At 49.5% G+C, this 20,190-nt stretch overlaps 1 protein-coding gene across 1 annotated transcript in view; it reads right to left on the bottom strand.

Annotated features, from left to right (window-relative positions):
• Positions 1-20,190, bottom strand: part of CUL4A (cullin 4A) — a 46,229-nt gene that overhangs the window by 11,143 nt on the left and 14,896 nt on the right. The window contains exons 4-15 of the mRNA XM_030314476.1: positions 20,055-20,124; positions 18,828-18,901; positions 16,153-16,315; positions 15,330-15,419; positions 13,918-14,000; positions 10,873-10,940; positions 9,264-9,382; positions 6,694-6,886; positions 5,336-5,440; positions 4,919-5,029; positions 4,750-4,835; positions 4,222-4,329 (exon numbers count right to left, since the gene is read on the bottom strand). Coding sequence (XP_030170336.1) covers positions 4,222-4,329; positions 4,750-4,835; positions 4,919-5,029; positions 5,336-5,440; positions 6,694-6,886; positions 9,264-9,382; positions 10,873-10,940; positions 13,918-14,000; positions 15,330-15,419; positions 16,153-16,315; positions 18,828-18,901; positions 20,055-20,124 — 1,270 coding nt within the window. The remainder of the gene's footprint in view (positions 1-4,221; positions 4,330-4,749; positions 4,836-4,918; positions 5,030-5,335; positions 5,441-6,693; positions 6,887-9,263; positions 9,383-10,872; positions 10,941-13,917; positions 14,001-15,329; positions 15,420-16,152; positions 16,316-18,827; positions 18,902-20,054; positions 20,125-20,190) is intronic.

Raw genomic sequence — 20,190 nt, 5'->3', positions numbered from 1 at the left:
GCCTTTGGTCAGGATGCCCGTTGGCCTTGCATCTGCCCAGCAACCCCATCCTCACACTTCAGAACTATCACCCACACCCACATTCAACCACATCAGATCCCAGGCACAATTATCATTTCGTTTCTAAGTATTGTAGTATATATCCAAAAGACAACGACTCTTTCAGAAAACATATCTAGAGGTGCCTGGGTGGCTCAGTGGGTTAAGCATCCAATTCTTGATCTCAGGGTCATGAGTTCAAGCCCCATGTTGGGCTCTGCACCGGGGGTGTGAAGTCAACTTCACAAATAATTTGCAAAAAAAGAAAACATAGTTGGTGCCATATGACATTCAACCAATAAAAGCTAATAAGGTGATGAACTTCCTAAAAACTTTTTCCTTGCGATTAATTACTAGGAGTGGCCATAATCATCATGGTAAGAGGACAGCAGCTAACACTGGGTGCTTATTATGTGCCAATTACAATCCCAGGCTCAAAATGGAACAGAGACCCACCCACATGTAAGAGTGAGTATTGATAAAACTCTTAGCAGAAAACAGAGGTAAATTTTCAAGACCTTGGATGTGGCAACAGTTCTTAGATATGACAACAAAAGTAACAACAGAAAACATACTGGACTTTACAAAAACTCTAAAATTTTGTGCAAAGAATACTATCAAAAAAGTAAAAAGATATCTCACAGAATGGGAGAAGATATTTGCCAATCACATATCTGATAAGGATCTAGTGCCCAGAATATACACAGAACTCTTAAAATTTAGCAACAGATAACACAAGTAAAAAATGGGCAAAGGACTTGCATAGAAAGTTCTTCACAGAAGAGCTACGGTGGCCAATAGGCACACGAAAAGATGCTCGACAAAATGATCATTCATTGGGGAAAAGCAAATCTGACCAAAACGAGATACCAATTCATACCCACGAAGATGGCTCTGATCAAAAACCAGAATAACAAATACTGAGGAGGATATGGGGAAACTGGAAGCCGTGTTGCTGCTGGAAACATAACAGGCTGCAGCTGCAGTGGAAAACCAGCTTCTCACCCGCATCTCCACTCCTGGGTGTGTACCAGAGGCTCTGAAAACCAGGACACAGATTTCTGCACACTTGTGCTCACGGCAGCGTTATTCACAGTGGCCGAAAGGTAAACGCACCTTTCAAGTGTCCGTGGCCAGCCAGCTGGCCGGAGGGACAGAACTTGGTCCACACACACAGTGGAACATCATTCAGCCTTCACAAAGGAAGCACGATGTGGGCTACATGTCGTGGAACCCGCACGGTGAGTGGAAGAGGTCAGACACGGAAGGCCACCAAGTGTGACTGCAGTTATGTTAAAACCCAGAGCGGGCCAGCAGATGCCCAGGCTTGGGCACTGGAGCAGGAGTGAACGCTCAACCCCACGGGGGCAGGGTTCTGTTTGCCACAATGACGAAGTTCTGCACTGGACGCAGGTGCCGCTCAGCTGTACGGCTTGAAATGTGAGCTGCAGTCCGTTTCCCCCATGGCTTCCTCCCCTGTGTTTACACTGTGGGCGTATTTTTACAAAGGCCAGTACAGTAAGCCTTCAGCATCTCTTGCTAGACAACAAAAAAGTACCAGGAAACCACGAGGGCCAGTACAAGGACAGAGGAGCTGACAGGGGCTCCAGCAGCTGGATAGCAGACAACAGGGGCATCGGAGCAAGCAACCAGGAGTCCGCGAGTCTGTCCAGAGGAGGACAGAGACGGTCACTGCTGACCAAGGCGAAGTGGATCTGAGCAGGGATCACCCAGCAGGAGAATCTGGTGGGGCAGAGGAGGTCCACACCACGTCCACATACCTTCCCACAGATTACTTCAAAAGTACAACAGGAGAGGGGCGCCTGGGTGGCGCAGTCGGTTAAGCGTCCGACTTCAGCCAGGTCACGATCTCGCGGTCCGGGAGTTCGAGCCCCGCGTCAGGCTCTGGGCTGATGGCTCAGAGCCTGGAGCCTGTTTCCGATTCTGTGTCTCCCTCTCTCTCTGCCCCTCCCCCGTTCATGCTCTGTCTCTCTCTGTCCCAAAAATAAATAAACGTTGAAAAAAAAAAAAAAAGTACAACAGGAGAAACACTAACCACACAGAGAAGCCAGCTAAAGCCTTAACCAACGACAACATGGGACACCAACAGACGGGGGCAAACGGACAGCAGGTACCTCCTGATGTGCTGTTGGCTGAGCAAATTGTGTGGGACCCTTGCTGGATGAGCCCAGTGGACATAATTCATGAAAACTGGTGTGCGGTTTTGGGATGTGTGAGCGTTAAGAAAGAAGAGGCTGGTGTAGCTGATACGGGGAAGGGGACCGGGGTAACTGTGGTGTGGGGCCTGGACGGTGTCTGGACAAAAGCAGAGAGAGCTCCCTCCCCCTGGGATAAAAGTGTTATGGCAGTAATTGACTCGAGAGTGTCTCTGGGAAGTACCCACTAAAGTACTAGGTGCAGGAGGTATGATGTAGCCTCTCAAGTGTCAGTGCTGAAAACACAGGCAGCACGTTCTGGGAATGCTTTGAACTATTCTCGCAAAGTCTCTGTAAGTCTGAATCACCTCAAAATAAGAAGCAAACAAACTCAAAGTGCCACAAGAGACACACCCAGGATGGACCTGCTTGGCCCAGTGAGCAGGGTGAGGAGGTGACAGAGGGTTTTCTGGAGAAAGCGTCTGGGGAGGGAAGTCTTAACCAGCGGTCAAATGCTGAGGACGGATGGGGGTGGAGTGAGGTTTTCTGGAGGTGGCTCACTTTCTGGAGGTGGTTTTCTGGTGTGAGGTTTTCTGGAGGGGGGCACAGAAGCCCTGGAGAACGTGGGAGCTGAGGGGCACAGAGCCCGCAGGCAGCTCAGGACACAGCTGTGGCACCTGCAGACAGCAGTCGCTTGGGGAGGGAGGAAGGGACCGCAGCAATCTGGGGCGTCTGAGCCTGGGGACGTTGGTGCGTATGTGCTCAGGACCACGGACTCACAGGCTGGAGGCTGAGTGCCTGTGTGGGCTGAGAAGGGAGCTGATAGGCTCTGGGAACGTTAGCGTCTAGAGTAGAGGTGGAGGGCCCACAGGAGAAGACAAGTAACACGGTGCATCAACTGTACTTCAATAACCAGTTAAAACAAACACAAAAAGGAGACAACCACAAAGACCAACCAGCAGAGTCAGAAACAGAAGAAAACCCTGAAACAGAGAGTCTTGGAAAACGGAACAAACAGCCTCACGACAGGCTGTCTCCAGCCTGGGCTCCCAGGTGCCTTTCTTGGTCCTTTCTAGAAGGCCCTTGTCCCTGCTGTTTTCTTCCTGGCTCCACCCCAAACCAGCCAGGGGACACAGGCTGTCATGGTGAAATGCTGTTTTCCAGAGGCTATAAGGACCCTGCAGTTTTACTTCTGTGATTTAAAAAAACCTCTCATTAAATACTCCGTGACAGGCAGCATCTCTGTGCATGGTATGTGTGTAAGAAGTCCACAGGGCAAGTGCCTGGGAGGCTCAGTCAGTTAAGCATCAACTTTGGCTCAGGTCATGATCTCGAGGTCTGAGTTCGAACCTGACACTGGGCTCTCTGCTGTCGGCGGGGAGCCCACTTTAGATCCTCTGTCCCCCTCTCTCTGCCCCTTACCCTCTTATGCACACGCGCACACACACTCTCTCAAAAATAAATAAAACACTTAATGTATTTGGTTTCCATAACTATTCCCCAGACACTTTTATCTTTTTTATTTTTATTTTTTTGATGTTTATTTTTGGGAGAGACATAGAGCATGAGTAGGGGAAGGGCAGAGAAGACAGTGGGGGAGACACAGAATCGGAAACAGGCTCCAGGCTCTGAGCTGTCAGCACAGAGGCCACGAACCATGAGATCATGACCTGAGCTGAAAGTTGGACACTTAACTGACTGAGCCACCCAGGTGCCCTTTCCCCAAATACTTTTTAAAATTTACTGCATGGTGACTGGGTGGCTCAGTTGGTTAAGCACCCACCTCTTGGCTTTGGCTCGGGTCATGATCTCACGGTTTGTGAGTTTGAGCCCTGTGCTGACAGCTCAGAGTCTGGAGCCTGCTTCAGATTCTGTGTCTTCCTTTCTCTCTGCCCCTCCCTTGCTTGCGCTCTCTCTCTCTCTCAAAAATAAACATTAAAAACAAAAAAACCCCAAAGCAGTCCATGGTACTTTGGCAACACTGATATATGAAAAATAAAGGGCAAACACTCTTTGAAACACTTACTTCTGGAGTCAAATGCACTTCCATAGGTGTGTATGTTGGCCAGTACCCCATCGTAAGTATGTTCACGGTTAGATCTATAGAGCCTGGGTCACTCTGATTCTGCATATACTAAAGACAAAGAAAACCAAGAGGAAACAGTTACTGTAGAATGTCATCAAAAATAACTAGTTCGTAGAAGAGTAAACAGTGTAATTTTCAAATCACAGTTCAACATGTGTTTGCACCTAGTCCCAAGAACACATCCCACTGAAGCCATGCAACATGTTCCAAAGTCATTTGGGATATTTTTTCTTTCTTGGTTATGTTACCAATACAGGACACTAGGACACTTCTTTAAATCAAAAATTTTTATGCATTTTTAGGGATTACTTTTCTTTTTCATTTTGAATTTCAGTTATTTGGACATGTGGACATGAGCAGTATGATTCTCAAGGTGGAGGGTTTTCCCTTGGCTGACACCCCCCCCAACATAACTTAAAGCGGGGTGGCTCCTGTTCGGCTGTCCCACGTGAAACAAACAGAGCTTGCCTGCTTGAACTGCACCATGATGTCCTTGGACAGCTCCATGTCCTTGAACATGCCTTCCAGCTTGCTGGTGAATGCTGCGCCGCACTCTGGGACAGAAGCGGAGGCGTGAGCACCCCCGGGGGCCAGGCCCAGCGCAGGGATGGGTACACCCCGGGGCCCACACGCTTACCGTGCTTTAGTTTGGACAACATAGATTTTTCAGCATCTACTGAGGCGCTTTTTCCAACAAGGAGTCTTTTTGCCAAATCTTTTTTATAAAATGCTTCGAAGACATCTTTCCCTGTTTATAAGCAAATGAAAATGGCATGAGACGCTGGACTATTAACGTGCACTTGCTCACTCCTGCTGAGACTCCAGTGGCGGCTGTGCCGCAGGGAGCTCGGCAGGGGCCTGCGCGGGATGCCCCCATAGGACACCCGCGCTGCCATCGGTGGGCGCCCACCCCTCCATTCCCCGTGCTGACACAGAAGCGGGAGTGTTTCTGTCCATCTGTCTCAAGGAAAAGAGGGGGCCCATGTACAGACGTGTTGACCGTCTCGTCTCTCCCTGCTCAATGTTAATAGGAACAGCGCAGAGTGTGTCTCACCGTGAATGAACCTGAATATTATCATGACCTTGTCGAGAATCCTCTCCAGCTCCTCGTCTGTTGCTTCTTTATTACCCGCTCTCAATTTTGAATCAACATGTTTTGCTGTGAGAGTAAAAGTTTACAGTATTTAAAAAACAAGTATTTCTTATATAATACATTTTCTAAATAGGAAAAAAGAGCATCTTTAATTTCTACAAGCAAAAAGTAGACAGCAACACTCTAGAACCTTTCCAAAAAGATATTATTTTATGACAAAAGGCAGATCATGTGAATTTTCTATGAGAAGTATTTTCAAGTCATGGGAGATAAATAATTATACCGCTGCTCCAGCAACGGGAGGGCCCCACCTTCCAGATGTAGCATCCCTGAACACAGGCCTCTCGTACCTGAGACCACAGATTGGCCATGCCTTCCAGAAGCCCACACTCCAGGAGTTCAATACCCACCTCTGGAGAAACCACAATCCAGAAAGTGGTATGAAGGCCAAGCTAAACTGCCTTGTGAATTTTTTGTTTGGTTGCTGACTTTTTCTTTTTTAAAGATTTAATTTTTTTTAAGTAATCTCTACACTCAATGTGGGCCTTGAACCCACAACACCAAGATTAAGAGTCGCACGCTCCACTGGCTGAGCCAGCCAGGTGCCCCTTTCGTTGCTGCTTTTATTAGTTTTTTCCCTTCACAATTTTTTCATTATGAAATCCTCTGAACATACACAGAGTAGAAACTGCACAATGAACCCCATGTCCCCATCACATACCCTCAACAGTAGGAAGTTCAACGCTGAATCACTGTACTTACTACATCTTTCTTTGCCCTTTGCCTAAAAACTTCCACTGACTAGTGAGAGTCTATGAATCCCAAAATATGCTTTGCTATTATCACGACATAATTGTATAAAGTGATAATTTAAAAACTGCTTCATCTTAAAACGTGATCTTTTAAGACCACATCCATTTTACCCTATTTTAATGCTGGTGAGATAACGCGAAGACAGGGACACACTAACGTCTCCATGCTAATTGGTCACGTCACCCTCGTAACGCCGAGGCACTCGTATATAGCAAACCCTCTTCTTCCGATCCCAGAGCGCAGATCAGCGGCCGTGCTCCAGACAGAACCAGAAGCACCTCTGTACTCTCTCTTCTTCTTCTCTGACATCAAGATGCCACTTGACAAAATCACTGCTCCGTTCTCCCTTATAAATGCCGTGTGTGCTTCTACACACACATGATAAGTATACACACAACCCTTCTCCACCCTCCCCAAGGGGAGCTTAAAGATTCTGGGGAAAGGTTTTGCTTAAGTTCTGCTTTCTTTTCCCATATTAAAACAACGTCTGGAAATACGTTTTCTACCTATCAGTTCTGCGGGCTTATTCGGCCTCTTATTGATAAACGTCTCAAAGGACTCCTTCATCAAGTTGATGAACTTCTCGTTCCTCTGGAAGCATGCTTCTATCACGTGGTCCACTCGGTCCTTAAAATCCAGCAGGTCCTGTACCATATCTTTGTCTTTCTCAGGATTGATGACAATTGTTGTCCCGAAAGTCTACAAGAACACACACACCGCATCAGTGGCAGGTAACGGCACCACACATGTTCTCCTGAGACTTTAATAATCACCGTTGGTGTTAAATACTAAATCGTTTCAAAAGTTCCACAAATTCAGTGTACGTTCAAGAAGTTAAGTGAATATACAATTAATGCTTCAGTGTTTGAATCCTGCTTTTGAAAGAATTTGTGAATTAGTGGGAAAATGTCCACTGCTTAAAAACAAAAACAAAAATAAACTTTTACTGGGGCACCTGGGTGGCTCAGTTGGTTGAGCGTCCAACTCTTGATCTCAGCTCAGGTCATGATCTCACAGTTCATGAGTTCAAGCCCCATACTGGGCTCCGTGGAGATTCTCTCTCTCCCTCTGCCCTCCCCAACCAACCCCCACCCCCTGCCCAAAATAAATTAACATTTAAAAAAAACCCTGAAAACTTTCACTTACAAATTTCTCAGACGTTCCCATTAACCCAACACACCTACTTGGACTTCTTGACTAGAGTTTCCGTTTTCTTCCACTGCTAACCAAAGCCCAGTTTTAGGCTGCATTTTTAATTGAAAAATGCTATATTAAACATCACTAGAAGTCTATTATATGACAATAATAGTTAGCTGTTTGATGATATAAACTTTGGTAGATACAATTATACTATTTGATGTGTTTAGAGAAGGGACAGAGACAGCAGGCCCCAAATGGAGTCACTGTGCTAAGCCTCACGTCAGCAAACCAGGGCTTAACACCTGACCTAACTGAGGTTTTGGCCCCTCCGAGGAACAGAGTCTTCAAGCACTCAATCACTGGGCTTGTCAGCACTAGTGACGTCATCTGCCAGACGGTTGGTTCCCTGTCATCCCCTCAGGAAGGTGACCTTGCCACAAGCAATCAGTCTTTGCCAGGATAACTTCCTAGTCCTGCCCCGTCCTGTCTATAAAAGGCTTCCCTATCACACAGCTCCCCGAGGCTCCTTTCTATCGGCTGGATGGTACCAAATAAAGCCAGTAAGATCTTCAAAATTCCCTCAGTCCAATTTTGTCTTTTCAGATATGTACTTTGGGAAAACTGGTCTTAATAGCATACATACACATATTTACGTATCCTATACATAAGTGAAGGCAGATTACTGGCAAAATGGTACAAATGAAACTGGCAGCGATCCCTTCTGGAGAGGGACACGGTATGCCCAGCCGGGGTGGGAGGGATTTTCCTCCGTACGCTTTTGTACTGAGTGCATTTAAAAATAACACACACACACTGCCAGGGGTCAGCTTCACTGCGATAACGACACAGTGTAGAACATAATCTCCACTCCTGTCAGTGTGACTGCATGTCGCTGACGGACACTCAGGAACAGCGGTCACATCACTGATCTCTAAGACCTGGACTGCATGTGTACAGGGGAGCTCTCGCATTCAGCACACGTTCCTGCTCCTAGGGCTACTCGTCAGCAAAGTCCTCGTTCTCCAATCTTTCTGGAACATACAGCTCTGTTGCTGGAGTGAGTTGGTAACCACGTCCAGCTCCATGTTGTTGTGTACAAAGTATCAGGGGGTTGTGCCTGTGGGCATGAGCTTCCCATGTGGAGGCAGATAAGCAATCTTAGGACTGATTATTCCATAAAGCAGCATGCGTGCAAGCTTTCCATCATCCTTTCTATATAACTGAACTTTCTGTGACCACTACAGATTCACGTGCAGCGGAAAGAACAGAGATCCCTCCTATGCTTGGCTCAACTCCCTCTGATGGCAATATCCGGCAAAGCTGCAGAATGGTATCACCACCAGGATCCTGGCACTGGCACACTGCGTCCAGCTTCTCCAGGCTGCCCCCCCCCCGCCCCAGAGTATGCTGTTCCCCCGACTTGTCACCAGCAGCCTTGTGCGCCCCCACCCCCTCCGTCAGCATGAGGGCCCTGCTGCTGCCTTCCCATGACCGTATATAGACGCGTCACAGAAACATCACAGCACTGTGACAGTAACGGATCTGGATGGTGGGAGACGTGGCAGCACACATGCCACCAAATGGATACACCAAAACGTGTAACCATTCTCATGGTCGATGAGCAAAGGCATGAGGTGTTTAAAAATCAGATGCACAGAAATGCGACTTTTTGAAAGTTGTGGTTGTACGTGGCACTGGAGCCCAGGCAGGTGACGGATGGCAGCCTTTAATGACGTCTGGCTGTGGGGTGCTCACAGGCGGGGCCATCTTTCAGAAAAGGTTTGCCTCAGTCATCGGGGAGGAAACGCAAGACTGCTGTCCACCCGAGCCCCTGCCTCGAGAAGAGCCCCTCCCCATGTCGGGAGCCACATGGCCGGGAGACAGGACACTGCCCTCCACAGGCACAGTCACCGCGCATCATGACAGCCCCACGCACCTTGATGTACTCGCTCCAGTGCTGCAGCAGGACCTGCTGCCCACCCTTCACGCGGCTGAACAGCTGGTACATCTGGGTGAGGTCGGGCACTCGGTTCTCGTCCAGCAGCTGGTCGAGCCCTGCGACGGCACAGCGAGCGTTAGGGCGGCTCGGGGGTCCATGTGTGAACGGGCGCCTCACACGTGTGGGGCCGACCCCTGTCCTCCGTGGGTGAGAAACAGTCCTACTCGGCCCCGTTGGCCAGGCCCCACCGCCAGAGGACGCTAGCGGCCGTGCTGCTCAATTCAGGTCGCCAGAGCCCCAGTCCCACTAACACAGCGGCCAGGGCAGCGCCCCTGGGCACCTCTCACTATCATCGCTCAGAGAGCAGATCTGGGGGCCCGAGTCTAACCTGTCAGGTCATCCACTCTATCCACTTATGCGATAAGCCGTGGGAGAGAAGCGTCTGCTGTCCGTTGGGGATTCTGAAGTATTTAACATAGCACTTTTGGGGGTTTTCCTGTTTTAGGTATTTAGATTTTTACGAAGCCTTTCTAAAACAGTATGGAAATCAGGAAGAGAAAACTAAGATGCCTGCTTTGTGACAGCCCCGCAGAGGCTGCGAGGCCAGGCGTGGGGAGGTGTGAGCCATGTGACTCAAGTCTCAGGTTCTTCTGTCACGTGGGCACAGTGTCCACACATCAAAGGAGATAAACAGGTGCACACAGGTGCGTCCTGGGGCCAGAATCACACATCTTTAGCAAGGGCTCCGTATGTTTATTTCTCCGAATTACATTCTGACCTAGTGATGCAAATAAAAAATTTTTCTTATAATTTATAATTTACGTCCATAATTCTGGGCCTCCCCATAATTAAGCTTTAAGGTCTCCAACATCTTGAAATAAATCCTGTAGCTCCATCATGACTTTCAAATGGTAACATTACACACCTAATAGTTATACAAAGTACCGTGAAGGACTGAAAAGGGGGAGACCGTGTGCTCTGAACCCCAGAGAACTAAGCACACTGTGAAGGGCACAGACACAGAGGGCAGGCGGGACGCTCCTCTGGGACACACAGTAGCTGCTGGAACCACCCTTACCAGGGCCTGACGAGCAGCACCAGGGATGTGGCGCAAGAGGGCACGCTGCCCAGTCAGCAGTGCTGCGCCCTCCCTCTGCCAGCGGAGGGTTTGTCCGGCATACTCGGGACTCTGGCCGAAGTCCCCAGCCACCTGGCAGTTCACGTGGTGTTCAGCCTCTTGGGGGGCGTGGGGAGGAAGCCCCACCACAGCCGCACAGCCCGTGCGACCAGCCTGCACCCTTGGGAGCTCTGTGCCTGCCAGCGCCCGTAGGCACCGCACAAGGACCCAGCTGCAAGCTGTCTGTGGCCCAGGGGGTTTCTCAGCGGCTTCAGCTGAGAACAGCATGTCCTGTGATTTCTTGATTTCTACCAGATGCCTTTCCCGGTGTTTCCAGGGCTAACATGCTCGTTATTGCCAACGATTTTTAGTGACTGTCTCATTGTAATGGATGTCCTTAAGCTGGTATTTACGCCGTTTCACTCACTTCCTTAAAATGTCAAGGGCGACCATGCAGGGTAACTTGACACAAAAGTTAGGAAAATCTACCTTTCTGCAGAATTGCTGTCAAATGTTCTCCTAACAGCTGTTTCTCCACACAAGCAATCAGTGGTTTCCTATTATGAGGCAAAAAGACAAGGTGTAAGCAATTGATGGAGAGACTTTGATCACCTGTAAAGATGGGGCATTTACTGTCTACACACCTGACATGGAGTTAATCAGAACAGCCATCTCCCTGCTGTCCATGAGGACTCTGAAATCTTTCTAAAGACAATCTTACTGGACAACAGAGATCAGGGGTCCAGGGAAAAGGAGACACCAGCAGACAGTCAAGTGCCCTGCACCCCCATGCCTGGCTGGCAATTGTCAAAACAAAGCTTTGCCTTTTGGATTCAAGGCACACTGGCCCCGTCCCCCACTCCGCGGCCGCCCCTTGCTCCAGGCCCCACAACCTCTACATGGACAGGCCTGCCCCCTCCCATCACCACTTATCAAGGAAGCTCCTCTGTGAGGCCCACACTACAGAAGTGTCACATCGAACAGAATATTTGAAACTCTGAAACATCGCCAAGTGTGACTGCCACAGTCATGGGGACATGCACAACTGTCCTTCCTGAGTACATATTCCATGGTTCATGTCGTTTTAGTTTTTCTTAATCAGACATGTGCTTTAGTCCCAAGATTATTAACTTCGGGTATCTTCTCAAGTCTTTGCTTCATAAAGAACTTTACAATGGCCCACCTTAAACCTAACAGCGACCCCAGAGAAAGCACATACCCCCCGTGTGAGAGAGCAGAGGTCGGGGACTGTGCCCACTGAGAGGTGAGGGTCTGCCTCCGGGAGGGCCAGCATGATGACGGGAGGTGGGGGCGGAGGTCAGAGGTCAGGGGCTGACAGCAGGGAGGGCCAGTAGTGCACCGATCCTCCTCCAAACAGCTTCAGCGGCACGTCCCCAGGGGGCAGCGGGTGGTTTCTCCTTGTTGACTACTGAGTAACGCTGCCTGAATATCTGCAAGCAAGTCTTGCAGATGTTTTTACTTATCTATTTGGGAGTAGAACTGGTGTGTTGAAAAAACACCTAGCTCTGTCTACCACTCTGGGGAGCTGAGGAGCTAACGATCCATCTTCTGGGCAGCTGCCCATGTTCCTACTGACCATGCACGGCGGTTCTGACTTCTGCTGGTCCTCGCCAGGGCTTCGTGCTGTGTGCCTTTTTTATTCAAAAGCCACGGTGGCAGGCGTGAGGTGGAACCACACTGGTTTTGATGTGCAGTTTCCCGATGACTGGCTTCGCCGAGCGACTTGTCCTGTGCTCACGGAACCACTGCCTCCAGGAGGCGTGCAATCTAGACTCCATCACCATTTCCATTCCAACAGCCCATGAAGCACCCACATGAGCCCGGGTGCCGTTGACAGGTCCCAGCAGAGCCCAGGGCAGAAACTGCAGGCCCCTCGAGCCCAGAGGTGCAGTCCTGGGGAACGCGCTGCCTCAGCACCCAGGTGCCCAAGAATCGACCTTATAATCTAGTGACAAAGTGACAATCTACTGACTGTGCCAAGCAGCAGGAGAGCGGGTCCTTCCCACACTGAGGGATGAGAGTCCCTGGGGTAGGGCCTGCCGGGTGACCTGGCTGTGGTGTCCAGCATGAGGCGGGTCACAAGGTGCAGTTCAAAGCAGTGCCCCGCTGCCCTCAAGCATGCTCCGCGTCCGGGATGCCGTCTACTGTGCTCTGAGGGCGTGGGGGCAGGAAGGGGCATGTGGAGCCCAGCGTGAAGGCAGGTGTGGCTTGCTCAGCCGTGGCTTCCCTCTTCTGTCCTTGACGGCAACTGTTTATTTTGTGACATCTGAATCACCCGGCGCGGCAGGAGCCGCCTCAGTCAGTGCGCCCTCCATCCACCTGTGCTCGAGCCCAGAGGCGAACCACCTTTATCTGTTATTCGTTTGCTTAAATAACTTACGTATACTTGTAAGCAATATACTTTTTAAAATTGGGGGGAGAAATTTCAAATCTAGCATATGCACAGGGGTGGATGAGCACATGTGAAAAGGAAAAGGACTGCTGTGCCCAATGCCTACAGGTCATAAGGTAAAAGGCCCCAGCGGCCCCAGTGCCCCGCCCCCTCCATCCTGAACTGGGCGGGTGATTTGCTTGCTGTTCGCCATGATTTACCATGTATCTCTCTCCCTGAAGTTCTTGAACTTCACAGTATATGGAAAACATCAACAGAAAAAAATGTTCCAGATACTTAGCGAAGACTCTTATCTAACCTTGATGTGACCTACTGGCACATCATTTTCCCTCCTACTCCCTGTGCATCCCTGCTGCCGACCTCCAGCCCCTGTGACTACCTGGTCCCCAGGGGACCCGGAACACAGCTGTCCTGGCTTCAGCACGACCATCCTTCTATGTAGACCTGGGGCTCCCCATGGGCCCCTCAAATGTCTAAAGCAAGCTCACCTTTCCTCTCCTGACCCTCTGTTCTCTGTATTCTCAAGGTGCCACATCGGTGCCCCTCTCATCCTGCCTGCCCCACTGCACTTTCTACCCTTCAGTCTCTTCTATCTCTGGTTTCTCTTAACTCTCCTCACTTGAATAAATGTTACGTGCAGGGTGAGAAACAGACATCCACACAAGTTTTCTCTTTTACTTTTCCCTAGCTGCTTACCAACCTCAGGTTTAGAGAAAACAAAAATTAGATGAGAAGAAAAAATAATGTGACTTAATACCATAAATAAAAATTACAGCTACATTCCACATCTAACAAAAAGTTTACAACCCAAAGTGCCCGACACTCAATTATACTCCATCAACATAAATAGAATCCCTTGTCACTAAACCCCAAGATGCCAAGTTCCTCAGCCTCAAGTACTTCTTTTGGATGAGAACTCACTGAGAACTCACAACAGGGCACTTGTTGTGACTCAACAGGTGCTGGATAATCACAAATAACATAAGTGAAACGTGCTAACAACAAAGATACTCTGATAGTACTGGCTGAGTCCACGAAGACAGCGTTTATTTCAATAAACAGCCAGGAACAGGGTGGGCTACGGCCACGCCATGAGAACTGAGTAAATGAATGGTACTCACTGTGTGCTGTGGTCTAGGTACGTGATTACTCGGTCTCCTTCCTCCTCTAAACGCTTACTTACGTGGTTAAGATATTCTGGAACCTTCCAAACACAACATTTAAACATGTCAGTAACAAAGATTTTATTTTTTTTTTTAAGTAACAAAGATTCTTGATGTTACCCAAGAAGCTGAAACACTGTTGTCCACAGAAAAATTAAAAAAACAAAAAAAACCACCTTATATATTCAAGGCAAGTATGAGAACAGATGAGCAGGGGGCGTGAAAGTGGGCAGGATACATAGTATAGAGTTTCCTGAAACTCAGTTCTGGACAGTAAAAGTGACCTCTAGAGTGAGGGCAGGGCAGCCCTTCTTTGCTGTGTCCCGCTCACCGTCAAGCTCCTGGGACGAGGCCGTGGGTCCCTGCCATCACTGAGGCCCTATGGGCAGGCGAGCAGCAGCACTCAGGTCAGAGGGTGCAGGCCTAATGGCATCCCCTGGCCCCAAACGAGTGGGGTCAGCAAAAGCTAATCGACAGACTGGGTGTTCACTTGGGGAGGCCAAACAGCACGGATGCAGAAGATCTCCAGAGGCAAAGGGCATTCCTCTTGTCACCTGACGGCCTAGGGGGCCCCCTAATACGGTCTCTAGCGCTCTGACCCAGTGGTGGCAGCAAGGCTGGGTACCGCACATAATGTGTCCTCTCCAAAACCGGGATGGAGAACCAACGGTCAGTTCATCCTGCGTGACAACGATCAACATTTGGGGGAGGGTCCCCAGGGGCTTCCTTCAGTCTCTGCTCTAACTGCTTGCCAAGATTTTGGGTTCATATGGCTACTGTTATATGTTTTTTCCTGTGGTCTTTTGGGTAATTTTTTTCCAAAGCCTCATACAAATGGAAGATTTGGGGTGTGCTTGGGTCATCTTTACAGTTAAAATTTCCTTTTATCCTCTTGTTTTAACTTGAGTTACTTTACATGTAGAAGCTACCTTACTGGCTTTTTCACTTGGCAGGGGAAGGGCAATAAAAAAGTTTCTAAGTCAAGGGCGCCTGGGCAGCTCAGTCGGTCGAGTGCCCAACTTTGGCTCAGGTCATGATCTCACAGTTCGTGAGTTCAAGCCCCGTGTTGCGCTTTGTGCTGACAGCTTGGAGCCCATTTTGGATCCTCTGTCCTCCTCTCTCTCTGCCCTTCCCCAACTCATGCTTGCTCTTGAAAATAAACATTTAAAAAAAGTTTCTAAGTTATAAGAAATTAAGTCTTTACTGTACGAACAATGAAGCCTGTGACTGAGAATTTCAGCTAGATTGTAGCTTTCAGAAGATTTCTTATAAAACGTTTGTGTATGTGGAAAGACAAACTTTTAAAAATTAACTTAAACGCACTTCTTTAAAAAGAAATAAGGTGACTCAGAAGTACCTCCTTGTCTTACCTCTCTTTCTTGCATTAATCTCTGGCCTTCTGCAGCATATAAACAATTAGTTTCTTCCAAAAATTTCACTTCAAATGAATCTTTATATACCTAAGAAAAGAGCAAAGTTACTGGCCAATTATAGAAAAGAAACCTACCTTTGGAAGTGCTGATAATCCAAGCTTTTGAGGGAGCATGGCTGCGGTGACTCGCCCTAAGGAGTTGCCTGTGTGCCTCTCCTCCAGAGACCTGGGCAGATCGGCCCAGCGCATGGGCTCCTTAAGGGCCTGGGCAGGAGGCACCGCCCTGGCCTTGGAGCATTGGGTCTGTGTCCTAAGGGCACTTTCCTCTGTAGTTCCCGATCTGGCATTAGCCTGACAGTCACTCCTCTTGCTCATTTTTTAATTTTTTTTTTTAATTTTTTTCAACGTTTATTTATTTTTGGGACAGAGAGAGGCAGAGCATGAACGGGGGAGGGGCAGAGAGAGAGGGAGACACAGAATCGGAAACAGGCTCCAGGCTCTGAGCCATCAGCCCAGAGCCTGAGGCGGGGCTCGAACTCCCGGACCGCGAGATCGTGACCTGGCTGAAGTCGGACGCTTAACCGACTGTGCCACCCAGGCGCCCCCTCTTGCTCATTTTTAACAGCCACTTTTATTATTTTAGTTTTTTGCATTTAAATCTTTCATACACTAGTTTATTTTGGTATAAGTAGTACAGACTATCAGGAAGTATTGGGGCGTTTAGGACAGGGCAGAGTACCCGAGGTCAGACAGCAAACTCAGCAGATATAGATACAGACTAGTAGGAGTTATTGGTAAACGTTTAGGACAGGACAGATTACCTGAAGGTCAGAGAGCATACTCAGCAGACTTCTTAACAAACTCCGATCCACGGCTTCACCACTTCTTTCTCGTTCAATTAATAGCAGAATCCCGTCAATACTTTTACTCTGAACCATTTTATCACTAATGATATGGTTTCTAAAAAGCTCCAATCCCATATCCCTGTACAAACAGTAAAAACAAGACTAGATTTTAGTTTCATTTTAGAAGTTCCAGGTGAAGCTCCAAGCTACGCTGTGCCTGTTACCCCAAAACTGTTGATTTGCTAATTCTCTCAATCCACCTCTCAAGTACTCCTTTGTTGTGTTTTCATTTGTGGCCAGCCTACTGTGCCTTGTATTTGCTTTCTTATCAAGGTTGTGTCCTGGGGTGGGTCAGGCATCACTGAGAAGTACTTCAATCTGGGAACAGTTCACATCCTTCTTCCTGGGGCGGGATCACACACTCGCCACCCGGCTGGCCCTATCCTTCCCTTTTCCGTCTCTGGTCCCTCTCCAGAGCTTGCCATACACCTCTTCCTCTGATGGCACTCGATCCCCTCCGCTGGCGGCTGGAGTGTGAAACGCACTGCGAAGAGGCCACCACACACCCTCCGCTTGTTGCTGAGGAATTCAGGAGGAAACCAGCTCTCAGCAGTTGTGCAGACACCATGGGATAAAAGGTCCTGTGCTCTGTTCAGACACCTCCACAGGTCCCCCAGGAGCCAGATACCGAGCAGACAGACACAACTCAGTGCCTGGACCCAGCAGGGTCTTCTGAACGGGCAGTGGGGGGCGGGAGGGGGGCGGTGAGCAGTAGACAGGTGAGTGCGGATTCTGGGGAGCCCCACCTGTGGTGAAGCCTTCCCTCCAATGCACACCACAAAAGGCCTTTCTGGTTCCCTGCAGGAGGTGCAGGCCTGGGTCTCGTGTGCACTTGGAGGACACAGCAGTCAAGCACAGCGGTCAGTCGTAGGGGCTCGAGCCGGCCGCCTGGGTTTGACTCCTGACCCCAGCCCCTGCTCACGGTGCCTCTGGGTCTCTGCCTGTCCTTCCCTAACCGCAAATGGCATCACACACACTACTTTACGCCTGTAAACCCTTTCCACACTGGGCGAGGCAGGTAGCAGGTGCGGTACGGAAGAAGTGTTCACTGTTGCTCCGCTTCTTCCTAAAATCTCAATCTCCACTTCCGGCTTCAGCTGCTCCCCACAAGCCATCAAGCAGTCTTCTCGATCCACGTCTCTGCCTCCCCCACAAACTGTGCGTCCTGGGCGGCTCCTGTTTCCACACAGACCACACTTCAAACTCGCTGCCCCCTCCCCTCCACTACCACCTCTCCTACCTCAGCCCCTCACCAGTCCTGCTGGCTCTGCGAAGCTCAGGCCCAGACCAGGGCTCAGCCTCCTTCCGCATCCTGCCTGGGGCGTCTCATACTGCACTGTCCCGCTCAGGTTTTCTTTCTCTGACAGTGGCCCGAGGCTGCTATTGCTAGGCTGTGAGCAGGGCTTACAGTTTATACGACACGTTATGTTATAAACTATGTTCACAAATGAAGTTCTGACCCGGCAGCCCCACAAGCTGGGAGCACTCTGCCTCAGTTTCTCTGTCTGTAGAGTGGAGGCGATAATGGTCATCCCCTGCAGAGCTGTACCACAGACTAAAGGAGCAGGTGCCAAACCTCTTAGAACAGTGCTTTGTAGAGTAGCAACCATGTGACCTTCCGTTATCTTCAGTTACATGCTTGCTGTTTCTATGAACACAGGCTACCCTTTCTGCAGCCGCGTGCGGAAGCCTAGCACAGTGCAGGTGCAGACGCCAGTAAGAGAACGAGGAGCAAAGTGGTGCTGAGGATGGACAGACATCCAACCAGGAGTGTCCAAAGCTGCACAGATGGGCGGGAACATGAAATAAAGACAAAAAGTGTCCGTGGGTCTGGTAAGCAGGGGTCACGGACACCTCAGGAAGGGCGGTGTCCGTGCCTCAGGTCAGAGGAAACAGACGCAGAGGAAACTGAAAAGAAAGCACCTTGTTAAAGAACTTGGGTTTAAAGGGAATGGGAGAATGGGCTTCTATGCCAACAGAGACCGGGAAGAAGCCGAGGGCGACATCAGGGACAAGTCTGATCAGGAGGCAGGAGCGGGAGCCTCAGGGGCAGGTGGAGTGGCGAATGGCATCAGCAACAGGGTGTGGAAGTCAGTGACGAGCACCCAGAGCCACAGGGCGGGGAGTCCCTGAAAGATGCTGTGTGATTGACGAGCAGACTGAAACGAGGTCTCCGTATCTGTGGTCGGTCAGCCGGATGGGGAGCTGTGGGGGACTTCAGGGCCCTGGGCCATGACCTCACCAGCCTCGGTCTTCTCAGAGCAGGGCAGCTGCTGGAGTCAGTGAGCGCCTGGGCCTCTCCGTCCCAGCCGAGGTGAACCGTGTGCCCTTGGTTCCAGATGGCCCTGGCGTGCAGCGCCCAGGGACAGAAATGTGGCTTCCCACAGTCCTGCTGTGTTTGCCCGCCACCTGTACTGTGACACTCACTGCAAACTGGTCAGGGTGCCCCAAGGGGCTCCTCCTGGGCGTGGCCGGCCTGGCTTGGCCCCCTCACTCCCGGGCCAAGGTACGCCTGGGCCTGGACAGGTGCGCTAGTGATTCTGGCTGACATGAAGGAGCACAGACACGGCCCTAGTGACCAGGACACTCACCAGATAGAAGGAAGCATGGAATTCTGCAGTACGTAAGTGCGGTCCAAAAACAGGAAAATACTTCTGATCATGATCTGGCAATTAGAAAAGCATTTATTTATGTAACTTACTTAACTAAATATCCAAGAGTAGGCCTTCTGAACTGTAACTGGTAGCTGTCTCAAATCTTACAGTAATTGTTTCTTGAGGATTCTCCCCACCAAGACCTTCATGATTGATTTTTTCCCCAAATTTAATTGCTCCTTTGGTGTTTGATTTTCATCTCTTTTGTCCAGAAAATCTGACTATAAGGGAAATCTGGTCACTTCCTGCCTGATGTGGTAAACCTCACAAACCTGAAGAGATGCTCTAAGCTTTTTAAATAATTAGTCCTTGTCACATCGGCATGAGGCTCTTGGCCACATGTTTGACTCTCTTTGGCAAGCCGAGCGAAGACGACACAGGACCACCAGGAACCTTGTGATTCTCCTAACATAGCCTTCCTAACAGACGTTTATCTATTCTGACCATGTACCAGGTGCCTGGCCTGGAAAAGAGGTTCATTCATTGTCCCCTACTCACCTCCTTATTAGGAAAGGTACTACTACCATGTTTTCCCCCACAGCCAGGTCATGCTAAAAACTCACATGCATAAAAACAGATCAGAATCAATACATCTGCAAAGTCTAAGACTTTGGCTGTCCAGTTACAGTAAAAACCTGGAAGTCAGGCTTGATTATCAGGCATAAAGTGGGATTAAGAAAAACTTTAGAGACCCATTCAGGAATCAGCTCAGGTACCGTGGGCTGTCAGGTGGGTTTGAAGGTCAAATTAGCAGCTGGCCCCAATCCAGAAATGCAGCCATTCACACAGGCAGCTTTTCCCTGCCCTGTTGTCCTACTATGTTGAGCTGGATGGCAGCATCTGACCCAAAACAGAATCCCAAACAGCACTTCCCTATCTCGGCCCACAGTCTGGCCCACACTGTCCTCAGATGGGTGAGGGAAGATGGACGAGGCCATCTTTGGTTAGAAAGGGGGGGAAAAAAAAAGACAGCTGGACTGAAAGGGGCACACCCTCCCAGCTACCCAATCCCCTTCCTGCTTAGCTACAGCAGAGGGTGAACAGGACCAAGAGGAAGTGCGTCGGTGAGACCAGACACTGGGCTCTACCGATGAAGATTATGGAGATTATGGGACAGCACACTGTCCCTAAAACCAGGGTTAACAGAAAAGTCAATACGCTTACCATTTGTCTGCAATGATCTTGCCAGCATGTGTTAATCTTCTTTAAAAATAAAACACTATCTAGTGAGTCTGTGCAGACCTGCTAAGGAAAACTTTAGAAATGCTGGCCAATTATTACAGCTTTAACCCCATAACTG

Source organism: Lynx canadensis, chromosome A1 (assembly GCF_007474595.2).
Source record: "Lynx canadensis isolate LIC74 chromosome A1, mLynCan4.pri.v2, whole genome shotgun sequence".
In the NCBI taxonomy this organism is placed as follows: Eukaryota; Metazoa; Chordata; class Mammalia; order Carnivora; family Felidae; genus Lynx; species Lynx canadensis.
The sequence above is the reverse complement of the archived record's forward strand: the minus strand, read 5'-3'. Positions and strand labels throughout refer to the sequence as shown.